General features: G+C 36.6%; 1 protein-coding gene across 1 annotated transcript in view; it reads right to left on the bottom strand.

Annotated features, from left to right (window-relative positions):
- Positions 1-17,175, bottom strand: part of dpp7 (dipeptidyl-peptidase 7) — a 182,718-nt gene extending 165,543 nt beyond the window's left edge. Inside the window, exons 1-6 of the mRNA XM_079250952.1 lie at positions 17,049-17,175; positions 16,650-16,776; positions 16,433-16,572; positions 12,760-12,923; positions 3,941-4,076; positions 3,639-3,720 (exon numbers count right to left, since the gene is read on the bottom strand). Of these exons, the coding sequence (XP_079107078.1) occupies positions 3,639-3,720; positions 3,941-4,076; positions 12,760-12,923; positions 16,433-16,572; positions 16,650-16,776; positions 17,049-17,174 (775 nt within the window). The 5' untranslated portion in view covers position 17,175. The remainder of the gene's footprint in view (positions 1-3,638; positions 3,721-3,940; positions 4,077-12,759; positions 12,924-16,432; positions 16,573-16,649; positions 16,777-17,048) is intronic.
- Positions 17,176-17,392: the final 217 nt, after the last annotated feature.

The following is a 17,392-nucleotide window of genomic DNA, read 5'->3' as shown; positions in this document are numbered from 1 at the left end:
TTGGGACAAAACCAGTTCACACGTTAGTCTGGGAAGGTGGTAAACTGGTTTGTGTTTGGGACAAAACCAGTTCACACGTTAGTCTGGGAAGGTGGTAAACTGGTTTGTGTTTGGGACAAAACCAGTTCACACGTTAGTCTGGGAAGGTGGTAAACTGGTTTGTGTTTGGGACAAAACCAGTTCACACGTTAGTCTGGGAACGTGGTAAACTGGTTTGTGTTTGGGACAAAACCAGTTCACACGTTAGTCTGGGAACGTGGTAAACTGGTTTGTGTTTGGAACAAAACCAGTTCACACGTTAGTCTGGGAACGTGGTAAACTGGTTTGTGTTTGGAACAAAACCAGTTCACACGTTAGTCTGGGAAGGTGGTAAACTGGTTTGTGTTTGGGACAAAACCAGTTCACACGTTAGTCTGGGAAGGTGGTAAACTCGTTTGTGTTTGGAACAAAACCAGTTCACACGTTAGTCTGGGAACGTGGTAAACTGGTTTGTTTGGAACAAAACCAGTTCACACGTTAGTCTGGGAAGGTGGTAAACTGGGTTGTGTTTGGGACAAAACCAGTTCACACGTTAGTCTGGGAAGGTGGTAAACTGGTTTGTGTTTGGAACAAAACCAGTTCACACGTTAGTCTGGGAAGGTGGTAAACTGGTTTGTGTTTGGGACAAAACCAGTTCACACGTTAGTCTGGGAAGGTGGTAAACTGGTTTGTGTTTGGAACAAAACCAGTTCACACGTTAGTCTGGGAAGGTGGTAAACTGGTTTGTGTTTGGGACAAAACCAGTTCACACGTTAGTCTGGGAAGGTGGTAAACTGGTTTGTGTTTGGGACAAAACCAGTTCACACGTTAGTCTGGGAAGGTGGTAAACTGGTTTGTGTTTGGGACAAAACCAGTTCACACGTTAGTCTGGGAAGGTGGTAAACTGGTTTGTGTTTGGGACAAAACCAGTTCACACGTTAGTCTGGGAACGTGGTAAACTGGTTTGTGTTTGGGACAAAACCAGTTCACACGTTAGTCTGGGAAGGTGGTAAACTGGTTTGTGTTTGGGACAAAACCAGTTCACACGTTAGTCTGGGAAGGTGGTAAACTGGTTTGTGTTTGGGACAAAACCAGTTCACACGTTAGTCTGGGAAGGTGGTAAACTGGTTTGTGTTTGGAACAAAACCAGTTCACACGTTAGTCTGGGAAGGTGGTAAACTGGTTTGTGTTTGGAACAAAACCAGTTCACACGTTAGTCTGGGAACGTGGTAAACTGGTTTGTGTTTGGGACAAAACCAGTTCACACGTTAGTCTGGGAACGTGGTAAACTGGTTTGTGTTTGGGACAAAACCAGTTCACACGTTAGTCTGGGAAGGTGGTAAACTGGTTTGTGTTTGGGACAAAACCAGTTCACACGTTAGTCTGGGAAGGTGGTAAACTGGTTTGTGTTTGGGACAAAACCAGTTCACACGTTAGTCTGGGAACGTTGTAAACTGGTTTGTGTTTGGGACAAAACCAGTTCACACGTTAGTCTGGGAAGGTGGTAAACTGGTTTGTGTTTGGAACAAAACCAGTTCACACGTTAGTCTGGGAAGGTGGTAAACTGGTTTGTGTTTGGGACAAAACCAGTTCACACGTTAGTCTGGGAAGGTGGTAAACTGGTTTGTGTTTGGGACAAAACCAGTTCACACGTTAGTCTGGGAAGGTGGTAAACTGGTTTGTGTTTGGGACAAAACCAGTTCACACGTTAGTCTGGGAAGGTGGTAAACTGGTTTGTGTTTGGGACAAAACCAGTTCACACGTTAGTCTGGGAAGGTGGTAAACTGGTTTGTGTTTGGGACAAAACCAGTTCACACGTTAGTCTGGGAAGGTGGTAAACTGGTTTGTGTTTGGAACAAAACCAGTTCACACGTTAGTCTGGGAAGGTGGTAAACTGGTTTGTGTTTGGAACACAACCAGTTCACACGTTAGTCTGGGAAGGTGGTAAACTGGTTTGTGTTTGGAACAAAACCAGTTCACACGTTAGTCTGGGAAGGTGGTAAACCGGTTTGTGTTTGGAACAAAACCAGTTCACACGTTAGTCTGGGAAGGTGGTAAACTGGTTTGTGTTTGGAACAAAACCAGTTCACACGTTAGTCTGGGAAGGTGGTAAACTGGTTTGTGTTTGGAACACAACAGTACGTCCTGACTGTTTTAGTGCTATACGTGGGTATATGCTAACTTATGCATCTTATAGAAAATGTTATGTCAGGATATATAGACATGACGCCATGGAAGATTCATGTGATGCTGTCTGAATCATTTGTCGTGTTTTATGCCTTGTTAATATGATCTTTACAGATGATTATATTTTGAGCATCAGACCATCAGCATAGTGCCGTAACGTAAGAAGCAGCGTGGCGATTGGCTTTTTCACTTATGATTTTACATGAGGAAATAACTGCACATGCATAAACACACGATGATACGCGAGGAAAAGGCAGGACAGGACTGCGCCTTCAGGAGGGGGCGGGGCCTCCAGAGTAATACAGCGTCAGAACTGGTTGTGCAGCGTCTCTGCCTGGCCAGTAGGAAGTGCTGTGGAGTCATTGTTATGGAGCTATGCCATCAGTTTCAGATCAATAGTCCTACAGCTTATTGCAAATTATATATGAAACATTAAAATGAATTTTGAATGAAAGTGAAAATTATTGACAAACTGTAAAAATGGAATGGTTCCTTTATGATTGTGTAGTGATTTTGCTTCTATTTGTTGTCCTTGCTTCTTTTTACAGCGTTTGTCATGTTTTGTAATAAATGGTGTTGTAGATGAAAAATAAATGTGTCTTCCTGCCGTATGTAGGCACTGCCTTCATGCCACTGCTATTAATCCTGCAGAACAAATTTGCATGGTTCTCTACTTCTGTTTGTGTGGAGTAAAGGTTTCTGGTCAAATTTAGCCGTAACTTTAGAGATCACTTTCCTCGCAGTCTATGTGTACTGGTGTTTTGTCCCCTTGTTCCATCTATTTTCACCTTGACTGGATAAAAGCACCTTCTGCTTGTTTATAATAATCTAATGTGGCATGTAGAGGAAGGATTGTCATGATTATAGAAATGGATCAATTCTTCAGTAACCCTTTTCTCCAGCTTGTCTTTTAGCCTTGGCCTTCTGTCAATAGCACATTCCACAAGTAAATATTTGATATACTGCTATTGTTTTTCAAAACATTAGTTGTTTTTAGTTTTCTGGAGTATTTTCCGTTGCTTTTACTATGAAAAATTAGTCAAGATGTGATTATTTAATTTCCAATAACAAGGCTGGAATCTGGTTCCTTTGTGTAATGACACTGTGATCAGGCTGTGATTCATCTGTATGGCAGGCTCCATTTCAGTTTGTTTCACTTTATCGGTGAAAGAATAAGATATAAACCAGAAGCTTCAGTCAACATGATGCCAGTGAACTGGGAAAGGCCAGGATTCTGAACTTTCTATACGTCAGAACAGTGAGTTCAGCTTTATACTCTGGAACTTGTCATGGACTGGGCTTTGTGGGAAACAATCTCTCCAGTTGCTACCAGGAGATCATTTGGCCCAGTATGTCAAATTTACAAAAATTTCTTCTTTAAAGTTTCTTTTGTCAAAAATGACAGAGAACATGACAGAAGCAGAAAGATTCACCTTGACGATCAGCTAACTCCTTCAGCTGATGGAAAGCTCCTCGCACGGCATCCCTACAGGCTGCTGAAACCTCCTCAAAGTCCTGAAAACCACAAGCAGAGGTCCACTCTTGAGTTTTCCACCATGTCTGATGTCAGACCCACACTGACCTATCATGTTTCTTCTGCTTGAATTCAACCTCAGCTGTAGCTTCTTGCAGCAAAGAGGTTATTTCTAGAACCAGAAATCTTCACACACGTTCCTATTCAGATCTTGTTCATATCTAAAGTTGAGCCACAGAAAAACAACACGTAGACACTTACGGCTGTAACATCCCTGAAAAACTGCCGGGGGTCTCCGAGTCCAGCAGTGGACAGGATGGGGGCGCTTGCTGCAAGAGCTCCCGCCACAATGTTTGGATACTTCAGTCTCATGTACACCGACAGCATCCCTCCATAACTGTAAACACAGATTAGACAATCAGATTACCATATTACGGCTAATCTCAAAACACATGGAATTCATTTTTCAGACTAATCTAAAAACATCTGTGATTATATACTAAAACTAATCAGAAAACATCTGTGATTATATACAAAACTAATCTAAAACCATCTTGGATAATATAAAACTATCCATAAGACATCTAATCTAAAACTATCTGGGATTATATACTAAAACTAATCCAAAACCTTTTGGGATTATATACTAAAACTAATCAAACCTTTTGGGACTATATACTAACATTAATCTAAATCCATCTGGGATTATATACTAAAACTAATTTAAAACCATCTGGGATTATGTACTTAAACCAATCTGAAACCACCTGGGATTATATATTAAAACTAATCTAAAACCATCTTGGATAATATACTAAAACTAACCTGAAAACATGTGGGATATAATAGTAAAATTAATCTAAAACATATGGGAAAATATACTACAACTAATCTGAAAACATCTGGGATTATATACTAGAACTGATTTAAAACATATGCGATTATATACTAAAACACATCTAAAAACATCTGGGGTTATATACTAAAACTAAAATAAAACACATGGGAATATATACTGAAGCGAATCTGAAAACATCTGGGATTATATACTACAACTGATCTAAAAACATCTGGGATGACATAGGAACACTAATGTGACATCTGGGATTATAAACTAAAACTAATCTGACATCTGGGATTATAAACTAAAACTAATCGAAAACCATCAGTAATTATATACAAAAACTAATCTAAAACTATCTGGAATTATATACTACAATTAATCTAAAACCATATGGGATTATATACTAAAACTAATCTGACATCTGGGATTATATACTAAAATTAATCAAACCTTTTGGGATTATATACTAAAACTAATCTAAAACCTTTTGGGATTATATACCAAAACTAATCTGACATCTGGGATTATATACTAAAATTAATCAAACCTTTTGGAATTATATACTAAAACTAATCTGACATCTGGGATTATAAACTAAAACTAATCGAAAACCATCAGTAATTATATACAAAAACTAATCTAAAACTATCTGGAATTATATACTACAATTAATCTAAAACCATATGGGATTATATACCAAAACTAATCTGACATCTGGGATTATATACTAAAACTAATCAAACCTTTTGGGATTATATACTAAAACTAATCTAAAACCTTTTGGGATTATATACCAAAACTAATCTGACATCCGGGATTATATACTAACACTAAACCAAAACCATTTGGGATTATATACTAACACTAAACCAAAACCTTTAGGGATTATATACTAAAACTAATTTAAACCCATCTGGGATTATATACTAAAACTAATCTAAAACATCTGGGATTAAATACAATATCTAATGTAAAACAGTCTGGGATTATATACCTCAACCAATCTGAAACCATCTGGGATTATAAACTGAAACTAATCCAAAACCTTTTGGGATTATATACGAAAACTAATCAAACCTTTTGGGATTATATACTAAAACTAATCTAAAACCTTTTGGGATTATATACTAAAAATAATCTGACATCCGGGATCATATACTAACAATAAACCAGAACCTTTTGGGATTATATACTAAAACTAATTTAAAACCATCTGGGATTATATACTAACACTAAACCAAAATTTTTTGGGATCACATACTAACAATAAACCAGAACCTTTTGGGATTATATACTAAAACTAATTTAAAACCATCTGGGATTATATACTAACACTAAACCAAAACTTTTTGGGATCATATACTAACAATAAACCAGAACCTTTTGGGATTATATACTAAAACTAATTTAAAACCATCTGGGATTATATACTAACACTAAACCAAAATTTTTTGGGATCACATACTAACAATAAACCAGAACCTTTTGGGATTATATACTAAAACTAATTTAAAACCATCTGGGATTATATACTAACACTAAACCAAAACTTTTTGGGATCATATACTAACAATAAACCAGAACCTTTTGGGATTATATACTAAAACTAATTTAAAACCATCTGGGATTATATACTAACACTAAACCAAAACTTTTTGGGATCATATACTAACACTAAACCAAAACTTTTTGGGATCATATACTAACAATAAACCAGAACCTTTTGGGATTATATACTAAAACTAATTTAAAACCATCTGGGATTATATACTAACACTAAACCAAAACTTTTTGGGATTATTTACTAACACTAAACCAAAACCTTTTGGGATTATATACTAAAACTAATTTAAAACCATCTGGGATTATATACTAAAACTAATCTAAAACCATCTGGAATTATATACTAATTTAAACTCATTTGGGATTATATACTAAAACTAATCTAAAACCATCTAGGATTATATACTAAAACTAATCTAAAACATCTGGGATTATATACAATATCAAATCCAAAACCATTTGGGATTATATAAAATAACTAATCAAAGCTTTTGGGATTATATACTAAAAGTAATATAAAACCTTTTGGGATTATATACTAAAACTAATATGACATCCGGGATTATATACTAACACTAAACCAAAACTTTTGGGGATTATATACTAACACTAAACCAAAATATTTTGGGATTATATACAAACACTAATCTAAATCCATCTGGGATTATGTACTAAAACTAATTTAAAACCATCTGGGATTATATACTAAAACTAATGTAAAACCATCTGGGATTATATACTAAAACTAATCTAAAACATCTGGGATTATATACAATATCTAATGTAAAACAATCTGGGATTATATACCTCAACCAATCTTTAACCATCTGGGATTATATACAAAAAATAATCCAAAACCATTTGGGATTATATACTAAAACTAATCTAAAACGTTTTGGGATTATATACTAAAACTAATCTGACATCTGGCATTATATACTATAACTAATCCAAAACCATTTGGGATTATATACTAAAACTAATCAAACCTTCTGGGATTATATACTAAAACTAATCTAAAACATTTTGGGATTATATACCAAAACTAATCTGACATCCGGGATTATATACTAACACTAAACCAAAATCTTTAAGGATTATATACTAACACTAATTTAAAACCATCAGGGATTATATACTAAAACTAATCTGAAACATCTGGAATTATATACAATATCTAATGTAAAACAGTCTGGGATTATATACCTCAACCAATCTGAAACCATCTGGGATTATAAACTGAAACTAATCCAAAACCTTTTGGGATTATATACGAAAACTAATCAAACCTTTTGGGATTATATACTAAAACTAATCTAAAACCTTTTGGGATTATATACTAACACTAAACCAAAACCTTTTGGGATTATATACTAACACTAAACCAAAACCTTTAGGGATTATATACTAAAACTAATTTAAACCCATCTGGGATTATATACTAAAACTAATCTAAAACATCTGGGATTAAATACAATATCTAATGTAAAACAGTCTGGGATTATATACCTCAACCAATCTGAAACCATCTGGGATTATAAACTGAAACTAATCCAAAACCTTTTGGGATTATATACGAAAACTAATCAAACCTTTTGGGATTATATACTAAAACTAATCTAAAACCTTTTGGGATTATATACTAAAAATAATCTGACATCCGGGATCATATACTAACAATAAACCAGAACCTTTTGGGATTATATACTAAAACTAATTTAAAACCATCTGGGATTATATACTAACACTAAACCAAAATTTTTTGGGATCACATACTAACAATAAACCAGAACCTTTTGGGATTATATACTAAAACTAATTTAAAACCATCTGGGATTATATACTAACACTAAACCAAAACTTTTTGGGATCATATACTAACAATAAACCAGAACCTTTTGGGATTATATACTAAAACTAATTTAAAACCATCTGGGATTATATACTAACACTAAACCAAAACTTTTTGGGATTATTTACTAACACTAAACCAAAACCTTTTGGGATTATATACTAAAACTAATTTAAAACCATCTGGGATTATATACTAAAACTAATCTAAAACCATCTGGAATTATATACTAATTTAAACTCATTTGGGATTATATACTAAAACTAATCTAAAACCATCTAGGATTATATACTAAAACTAATCTAAAACATCTGGGATTATATACAATATCAAATCCAAAACCATTTGGGATTATATAAAATAACTAATCAAAGCTTTTGGGATTATATACTAAAAGTAATATAAAACCTTTTGGGATTATATACTAAAACTAATATGACATCCGGGATTATATACTAACACTAAACCAAAACTTTTGGGGATTATATACTAACACTAAACCAAAATATTTTGGGATTATATACAAACACTAATCTAAATCCATCTGGGATTATGTACTAAAACTAATTTAAAACCATCTGGGATTATATACTAAAACTAATGTAAAACCATCTGGGATTATATACTAAAACTAATCTAAAACATCTGGGATTATATACAATATCTAATGTAAAACAATCTGGGATTATATACCTCAACCAATCTTTAACCATCTGGGATTACATACAAAAAATAATCCAAAACCATTTGGGATTATATACTAAAACTAATCTAAAACGTTTTGGGATTATATACTAAAACTAATCTGACATCTGGCATTATATACTATAACTAATCCAAAACCATTTGGGATTATATACTAAAACTAATCAAACCTTCTGGGATTATATACTAAAACTAATCTAAAACATTTTGGGATTATATACCAAAACTAATCTGACATCCGGGATTATATACTAACACTAAACCAAAATCTTTAAGGATTATATACTAACACTAATTTAAAACCATCAGGGATTATATACTAAAACTAATCTGAAACATCTGGAATTATATACAATATCTAATGTAAAACAGTCTGGGATTATATACCTCAACCAATCTGAAACCATCTGGGATTATAAACTGAAACTAATCCAAAACCTTTTGGGATTATATACGAAAACTAATCAAACCTTTTGGGATTATATGCTAAAACTAATCTAAAACCTTTTGGGATTATATACTAACACTAAACCAAAACCTTTTGGGATTATATACTAACACTAAACCAAAACCTTTAGGGATTATATACTAAAACTAATTTAAACCCATCTGGGATTATATACTAAAACTAATCTAAAACATCTGGGATTAAATACAATATCTAATGTAAAACAGTCTGGGATTATATACCTCAACCAATCTGAAACCATCTGGGATTATAAACTGAAACTAATCCAAAACCTTTTGGGATTATATACGAAAACTAATCAAACCTTTTGGGATTATATACTAAAACTAATCTAAAACCTTTTGGGATTATATACTAAAAATAATCTGACATCCGGGATCATATACTAACAATAAACCAGAACCTTTTGGGATTATATACTAAAACTAATTTAAAACCATCTGGGATTATATACTAACACTAAACCAAAATTTTTTGGGATCACATACTAACAATAAACCAGAACCTTTTGGGATTATATACTAAAACTAATTTAAAACCATCTGGGATTATATACTAACACTAAACCAAAACTTTTTGGGCTCATATACTAACAATAAACCAGAACCTTTTGGGATTATATACTAAAACTAATTTAAAACCATCTGGGATTATATACTAACACTAAACCAAAACTTTTTGGGATTATTTACTAACACTAAACCAAAACCTTTTGGGATTATATACTAAAACTAATTTAAAACCATCTGGGATTATATACTAAAACTAATCTAAAACCATCTGGAATTATATACTAATTTAAACTCATTTGGGATTATATACTAAAACTAATCTAAAACCATCTAGGATTATATACTAAAACTAATCTAAAACATCTGGGATTATATACAATATCAAATCCAAAACCATTTGGGATTATATAAAATAACTAATCAAAGCTTTTGGGATTATATACTAAAAGTAATATAAAACCTTTTGGGATTATATACTAAAACTAATATGACATCCGGGATTATATACTAACACTAAACCAAAACTTTTGGGGATTATATACTAACACTAAACCAAAATATTTTGGGATTATATACAAACACTAATCTAAATCCATCTGGGATTATGTACTAAAACTAATTTAAAACCATCTGGGATTATATACTAAAACTAATGTAAAACCATCTGGGATTATATACTAAAACTAATCTAAAACATCTGGGATTATATACAATATCTAATGTAAAACAATCTGGGATTATATACCTCAACCAATCTTTAACCATCTGGGATTACATACAAAAAATAATCCAAAACCATTTGGGATTATATACTAAAACTAATCTAAAACGTTTTGGGATTATATACTAAAACTAATCTGACATCTGGCATTATATACTATAACTAATCCAAAACCATTTGGGATTATATACTAAAACTAATCAAACCTTCTGGGATTATATACTAAAACTAATCTAAAACATTTTGGGATTATATACCAAAACTAATCTGACATCCGGGATTATATACTAACACTAAACCAAAATCTTTAAGGATTATATACTAACACTAATTTAAAACCATCAGGGATTATATACTAAAACTAATCTGAAACATCTGGAATTATATACAATATCTAATGTAAAACAGTCTGGGATTATATACCTCAACCAATCTGAAACCATCTGGGATTATAAACTGAAACTAATCCAAAACCTTTTGGGATTATATACGAAAACTAATCAAACCTTTTGGGATTATATGCTAAAACTAATCTAAAACCTTTTGGGATTATATACTAAAACTAATCTGACATCCGGGATTATATACTAACACTAAACCAAAACTTTTTGGGATTATATGCTAACACTAAACCAAAACTTTTTGGGATTATATACAAACACTAAACCAAAATGTTTTGGGATTATATACAAACACTAATCTAAATACATCTGGGATTATGTACTAAAACTAACCTGAAAACATGTGGGATATAATAGTAAAACTAATCTAAAACATATGGGAAAATATACTAAAACTAATCTGAAAACATCTGGGATTATATACTACAACTGATTTACAGCATATGGGATTATATACTAAAACATCTAAAAACATCTGGGGTTATATACTAAAACTAATATAAAACATATGAGAATATACATACTGAAGCTCTTCTGAAAACATCAGGGATTATATTATATAACTGATCTAAAAACATCTGGGATGATAACACTAATGTGACATCTGGGATTATAAACTAAAACTAATCTGACATCTGGGATTATATACTACAACTAATCCAAAACCATTTGTGATTATACAAGGAAACTAATCAAACCTTTTGGGATTATATACTAAAACTAATCTGACATCTGGGATTATATACTAACACTAAACCAAAACTTTTTGGGATTATATACAAACACTAAACCAAAACCTTTTGGGATTATATACAAACACTAATTTAAATCCTTCTGGGATTATATAGTAAAACTAATTTAAAACCATCTCGTTTTATATACTAAAACTAATCTAAAACCATCTGGAATTATATACTAAAACTAATCTAAAACCATCTGGAATTATATACTAAAACTAATCTAAAACCATCTGGGATTATATACTAAAACTAATCTAAAACCATCTGGGATTATATACTTAAACCAATCTGAAACCATCTGGGATTATATACTAAAACTAATCTAAAACATTGTTGGATAATAAACTAAAACTAATCTAAAACCATCTTGGATAATATACTAAAACTAACTTGAAAACATGTGGGATATAATAGTAAAACTAATCTAAAACCATTTTGGATAATATACTAAAAACTAATCTGAAAACATCTGGGATTATATACTACAACTGATTTAAAACATATGCGATTATATACTAAAACACATCTAAAAACATCTGGGGTTATATACTAAAACTAATATAAAACATATGTGAATATATACTGAAGCTAATCTGAAACCATCTGGGATTATATACTACAACTGATCTAAAACCATATCGGATTATCTACTAAAACAAATCTGACATCTGGGATTATATACTAAAACTAATCTAAAACCATCTGGGATAATATACTAAAACTAACCTGGAAACATTTGGGATATAATAGTAAAACTAATCTAAAACATATGGGAAAATATACTAAAACTAATCTAAAACCATCTGGGATAATATACTAAAACTAACCTGGAAACATTTGGGATATAATAGTAAAACTAATCTAAAACATATGGGAAAATATACTAAAACTAATCTAAAACCATCTGGGATAATATACTAAAACTAACCTGGAAACATTTGGGATATAATAGTAAAACTAATCTAAAACATATGGGAAAATATACTAAAACTAATCTAAAACCATCTGGGATAATATACTAAAACTAACCTGGAAACATTTGGGATATAATAGTAAAACTAATCTAAAACCATCTGGGATTATATACTAAAACTAATCTGAAAACATCTGGGATTAGAAACGAAAACGAATGTGTGTACTTTTTTAATCCGAGAATCGGAGTCGTGTCGTATGAATCTGTCAACAACAAGAGGAATTTAACACTAAATAAAAAGTGACTACACCTTCAGGTCTAAACTGGTAAAACCACTGGTGGACCACAGCAGCAACTTACCTGCCACCAAACACAATCACGGGGCAGTCGGTGGCTTCCAGCTGAGTTTTCAGCTCTGTGATCATCACGGCGTAGTCGGCGAGGGCCTGCTCTACCGTCAGCAGTCCTACCTGTGGGATGTTGAAGGAGTCTTTGCCAAACGGCAGAGATCGGCCATAGTACCTCTGAGATAGACAGACAGCGGGACAGTTGAGTTGGGAAGAAAAACTGAACGCCAATTATACATGTTTTATTTACCAACACAACATACACAACATATGTCCATCCATCTGCCTGTTGATTTTTTTCCTTGTCCGTCTGTCTGCCTGTTTGTCTGTCCGTCTGTCTGCCTGTTTGTTTGTCTGTCCGTCTGTCTGCCTGTTTATTTGTCTGCCTGTTTATTTGTCTGTCCGTCTGTCTGCCTGTTTGTTTGTCTGTCCGTCTGTCTGCCTGTTTATTTGTCTGTCTGTCTGTCTGCCTGTTTATTTGTCTGTCCGTCTGTCTGCCTGTTTATTTGTCTGCCTGTTTGTTTGTCTGCCTGTTTATTTGTCTGTCCGTCTGTCTGCCTGTTTGTTTGTCTGCCTGTTTATTTGTCTGTCCGTCTGTCTGCCTGTTTATTTGTCTGTTTGTTTGTCTGCCTGTTTATTTGTCTGTTTGTTTGTCTGCCTGTTTATTTGTCTGCCTGTCCGTCTGTCTGCCTGTTTATTTGTCTGCCTGTTTGTTTGTCTGCCTGTTTATTTGTCTGTCCGTCTGTCTGCCTGTTTATTTGTCTGTCCGTCTGTCTGCCTGTTTATTTGTCTGCCTGTCCGTCTGTCTGCCTGTTTATTTGTCTGCCTGTTTGTTTGTCTGCCTGTTTATTTGTCTGTCTGTCTGTCTGCCTGTTTATTTGTCTGTCCGTCTGTCTGCCTGTTTATTTGTCTGCCTGTTTGTTTGTCTGCCTGTTTATTTGTCTGTCCGTCTGTCTGCCTGTTTGTTTGTCTGCCTGTTTGTCTGTCCGTCTGTCTGCCTGTTTGTTTGTCTGCCTGTTTATTTGTCTGTCCGTCTGTCTGCCTGTTTATTTGTCTGTTTGTTTGTCTGCCTGTTTATTTGTCTGTTTGTTTGTCTGCCTGTTTATTTGTCTGTCCGTCTGTCTGCCTGTTTATTTGTCTGCCTGTCCGTCTGTCTGCCTGTTTATTTGTCTGTCCGGCTGTCTGCCTGTTTATTTGTCTGTCCGTCTGTCTGCCTGTTTATTTGTCTGTCCGTCTGTCTGCCTGTTTATTTGTCTGTCCGTCTGTCTGCCTGTTTATTTGTCTGTCCGTCTGTCTGCCTGTTTATTTGTCTGCCTGTTTGTTTGTCTGCCTGTTTATTTGTCTGTCCGTCTGTCTGCCTGTTTGTTTGTCTGCCTGTTTATTTGTCTGTCCGTCTGTCTGCCTGTTTATTTGTCTGTCTGCCTGTTTATTTGTCTGTCTGTCCGTCTGTCTGCCTGTTTGTTTGTCTGTTTGTTTGTCTGCCTGTTTATTTGTCTGTCCGTCTGTCTGCCTGTCCGTCTGTCTGCCTGTTTATTTGTCTGTCCGTCTGTCTGCCTGTCCGTCTGTCTGCCTGTTTATTTGTCTGTCCGTCTGTCTGCCTGTTTATTTGTCTGTCCGTCTGTCTGCCTGTTTATTTGTCTGTCTGTCTGTGTTCAAGATAAATTATGGATGAATTTTCCTGAAATGTTCAGGAGTTGTTGGAGATGTGAAAAAGATCAGATTTCTATTGCTGGTGACCCAGATCAGCGATTGGATGCAGGAACTTTTAAAGGTTTGCGCTCTCCGGTTGTTGCTTCCTGCATCCATTTCCTGTTGCATCCATCACAATAATCTCAGATTTGTCATGTTTATTCTACATGTTTATGTTCTACTGGGAAGGAAATAAGGGTTGATTCACCTTGGTTTGGATTTTATTCACATTTTACAAAGAGACCAAAGTAATTTTTTTCCAACTGGAGTTCTGGTTAAAAGTACGTGACCAGGAAGTACGTAAAGTCCACGGCCTGGCAGGAAAATCACGTTGCATTGATCCGACACACGTCTGCATCGTTACATCTGACCGAAAATAAGAATTTTACCTTTCCACCTGTACCAGTCCACATGTCTCTGTCCACCTGTACCTGTCCAGCTGTCCCTGTCCAGCTGTCCCTGTCCAGCTGTACTTGTCCAGCTGTACTTGTCCCTGTCTACCTGTACCTGTCCACATGTCTCTGTCCACCTGTACTTGTCCCTGTCTACCTGTACCTGTCCACATGTCTCTGTCCACCTGTACTTGTCCACCTGTCCCTGTCCAGCTGTCCCTGTCCAGCTGTACTTGTCCCTGTCTACCTGTACCTGTCCACTTTTACATGTCCACCTGTACCTGTCCACCTGTACTTGTCCCTGTCTACCTGTACCTGTCCACATGTCTCTGTCCACCTGTACCTGTCCACCTGTCCCTGTCCAGCTGTCCCTGTCCAGCTGTACTTGTCCCTGTCTACCTGTACCTGTCCACTTTTACATGTCCACCTGTACCTGTCCACCTGTACTTGTCCCTGTCTACCTGTACCAGTCCACATGTCTCTGTCCACCTGTACCTGTCCACCTGTCCCTGTCCAGCTGTCCCTGTCCAGCTGTACCTGTCCACCTGTACTTGTCCCTGTCTACCTGTACCTGTCCACATGTCTCTGTCCACCTGTACTTGTCCACCTGTACCTGTCCACCTGTCCCTGTCCAGCTGTACTTGTCCACCTATCCCTGTCCACCTGTACTTGTCCCTGTCTACCTGTACCTGTCCACTTTTACATGTCCACCTGTACTTGTCCCTGTCTACCTGTACCTGTCCACATGTCTCTGTCCACCTGTACTTGTCCACCTGTACCTGTCCACCTCTACCTGTCCACCTGTCCCTGTCCAGCTGTCCCTGTCCAGCTGTACTTGTCCACCTATCCCTGTCCACCTGTACTTGTCCCTGTCTACCTGTACCTGTCCACTTTTACATGTCCACCTGTACCTGTCCACCTGTACTTGTCCCTGTCTACCTGTACCTGTCCACATGTCTCTGTCCACCTGTACTTGTCCACCTGTACCTGTCCACCTGTCCCTGTCCAGCTGTCCCTGTCCAGCTGTACTTGTCCACCTATCCCTGTCCATCTGTACTTGTCCCTGTCTACCTGTACCTGTCCACTTTTACATGTCCACCTGTACCTGTCCACCTGTACTTGTCCCTGTCTACCTGTACCTGTCCACATGTCTCTGTCCACCTGTACTTGTCCACCTGTACCTGTCCACCTCTACCTGTCCACCTGTCCCTGTCCACCTGTACTTGTCCCTGTCTACCTGTACCTGTCCACTTTTACATGTCCACCTGTACCTGTCCACCTGTACTTGTCCCTGTCTACCTGTACCTGTCCACTTTTACATGTCCACCTGTACTTGTCCACCTGTACCTGTCCACCTCTACCTGTCCACCTGTCCCTGTCCACCTGTACTTGTCCCTGTCTACCTGTACCTGTCCACTTTTACATGTCCACCTGTACTTGTCTAAAGCTTTGGACTGGACACTTGACATGAAGATGGACCAGGGAATTACAGTAGCAGAATCTGTGTGAGACACTGAAGCAGCCTGTTAAATGTGAGGAATAAGTCATGTGACAAGTGTTCATCACATGACATGTGACTTCCTGTAGGAACTGCAAGGTTCTCACATGTTCACCAAATATGACCAAAGCTTTCTGCTGAGCAGCTAACTCTGTGATGAAGCCAGAATTCAGAGCAAACTCCCAGATGTCGCCTTCGTTGCCCGTGTAGAAGAAGACTGGACCGTAGCCTTTACTCCAGAACTGGTCTGTTGGAGAGGAAACCAGAGCAGGATCAGTCGTTGCTGGTCCTTTGGTCCATTTCTAAACAGAAAGGAGTTTTTACCTGTGATCAGGTAGCGCTGTCTGAACGTCCCGTTCCCCATGCTGTGGAAGTTGAAGTGGTCCAGCGCCTGACTGAAGTACTTCTCTGTAAACTGGGGGTCCCACCTAGCTCCATGAGGTTCTACAGACTGGGAAAATGAGCATGTCAGTTTCTGGACCTGGAAGTTCTGAACATTCCCTCCTGGTCAGGAAAATATGGCCCAGATCTGGTGCTGTTGTGTCTCTGAACCCCACCTGAACCTGGCCCGGCTCTAGCCTGGGTTAGATGTGCTGTAACCGAGGTAAAGCACACTGGAAACCAGTAACTTCTGACCAACCCCAGCCAGGAGCGCCTCAGGTCACGTGACATTTAACCAACCTGCAGCTACAGCTGGATAAACAGGTTTAAGTCAAACTCTACCTGAAGATGAGGATGAGGATGAAGATGGGGCAGACCGTGGAGTCTGTCTGTGAAATCCAGAGAAAATATGAGCAGGAAAACTGCTGCTGTCCTCATGCTGCGTCTGAAACCTGAACCAGCGCGCATGCGCACCACCTGCCCGTCACATGACTTCTGTTGTGATCTGTGCTGCATTTACGGACAGCTCGTACAATCTGCTACTCAGCTGGTCCGGGTTTCCAGCAAGAGGTTTACAGAGAAACTTCAGCATATTCCCGTGAGCTAAACGAAGGGAGAGCAGACCCAGTGGGTGTTTCTCAATTCAGGGTCTGAACACTTCCAAGTGCGCAGACTGCGTAGGCTAC

This window comes from Telmatherina bonti (assembly GCF_933228915.1).
Source record: "Telmatherina bonti genome assembly, chromosome: 13".
NCBI classification, from domain to species: domain Eukaryota; kingdom Metazoa; phylum Chordata; class Actinopteri; order Atheriniformes; family Telmatherinidae; genus Telmatherina; species Telmatherina bonti.
The sequence above is the reverse complement of the archived record's forward strand: the minus strand, read 5'-3'. Positions and strand labels throughout refer to the sequence as shown.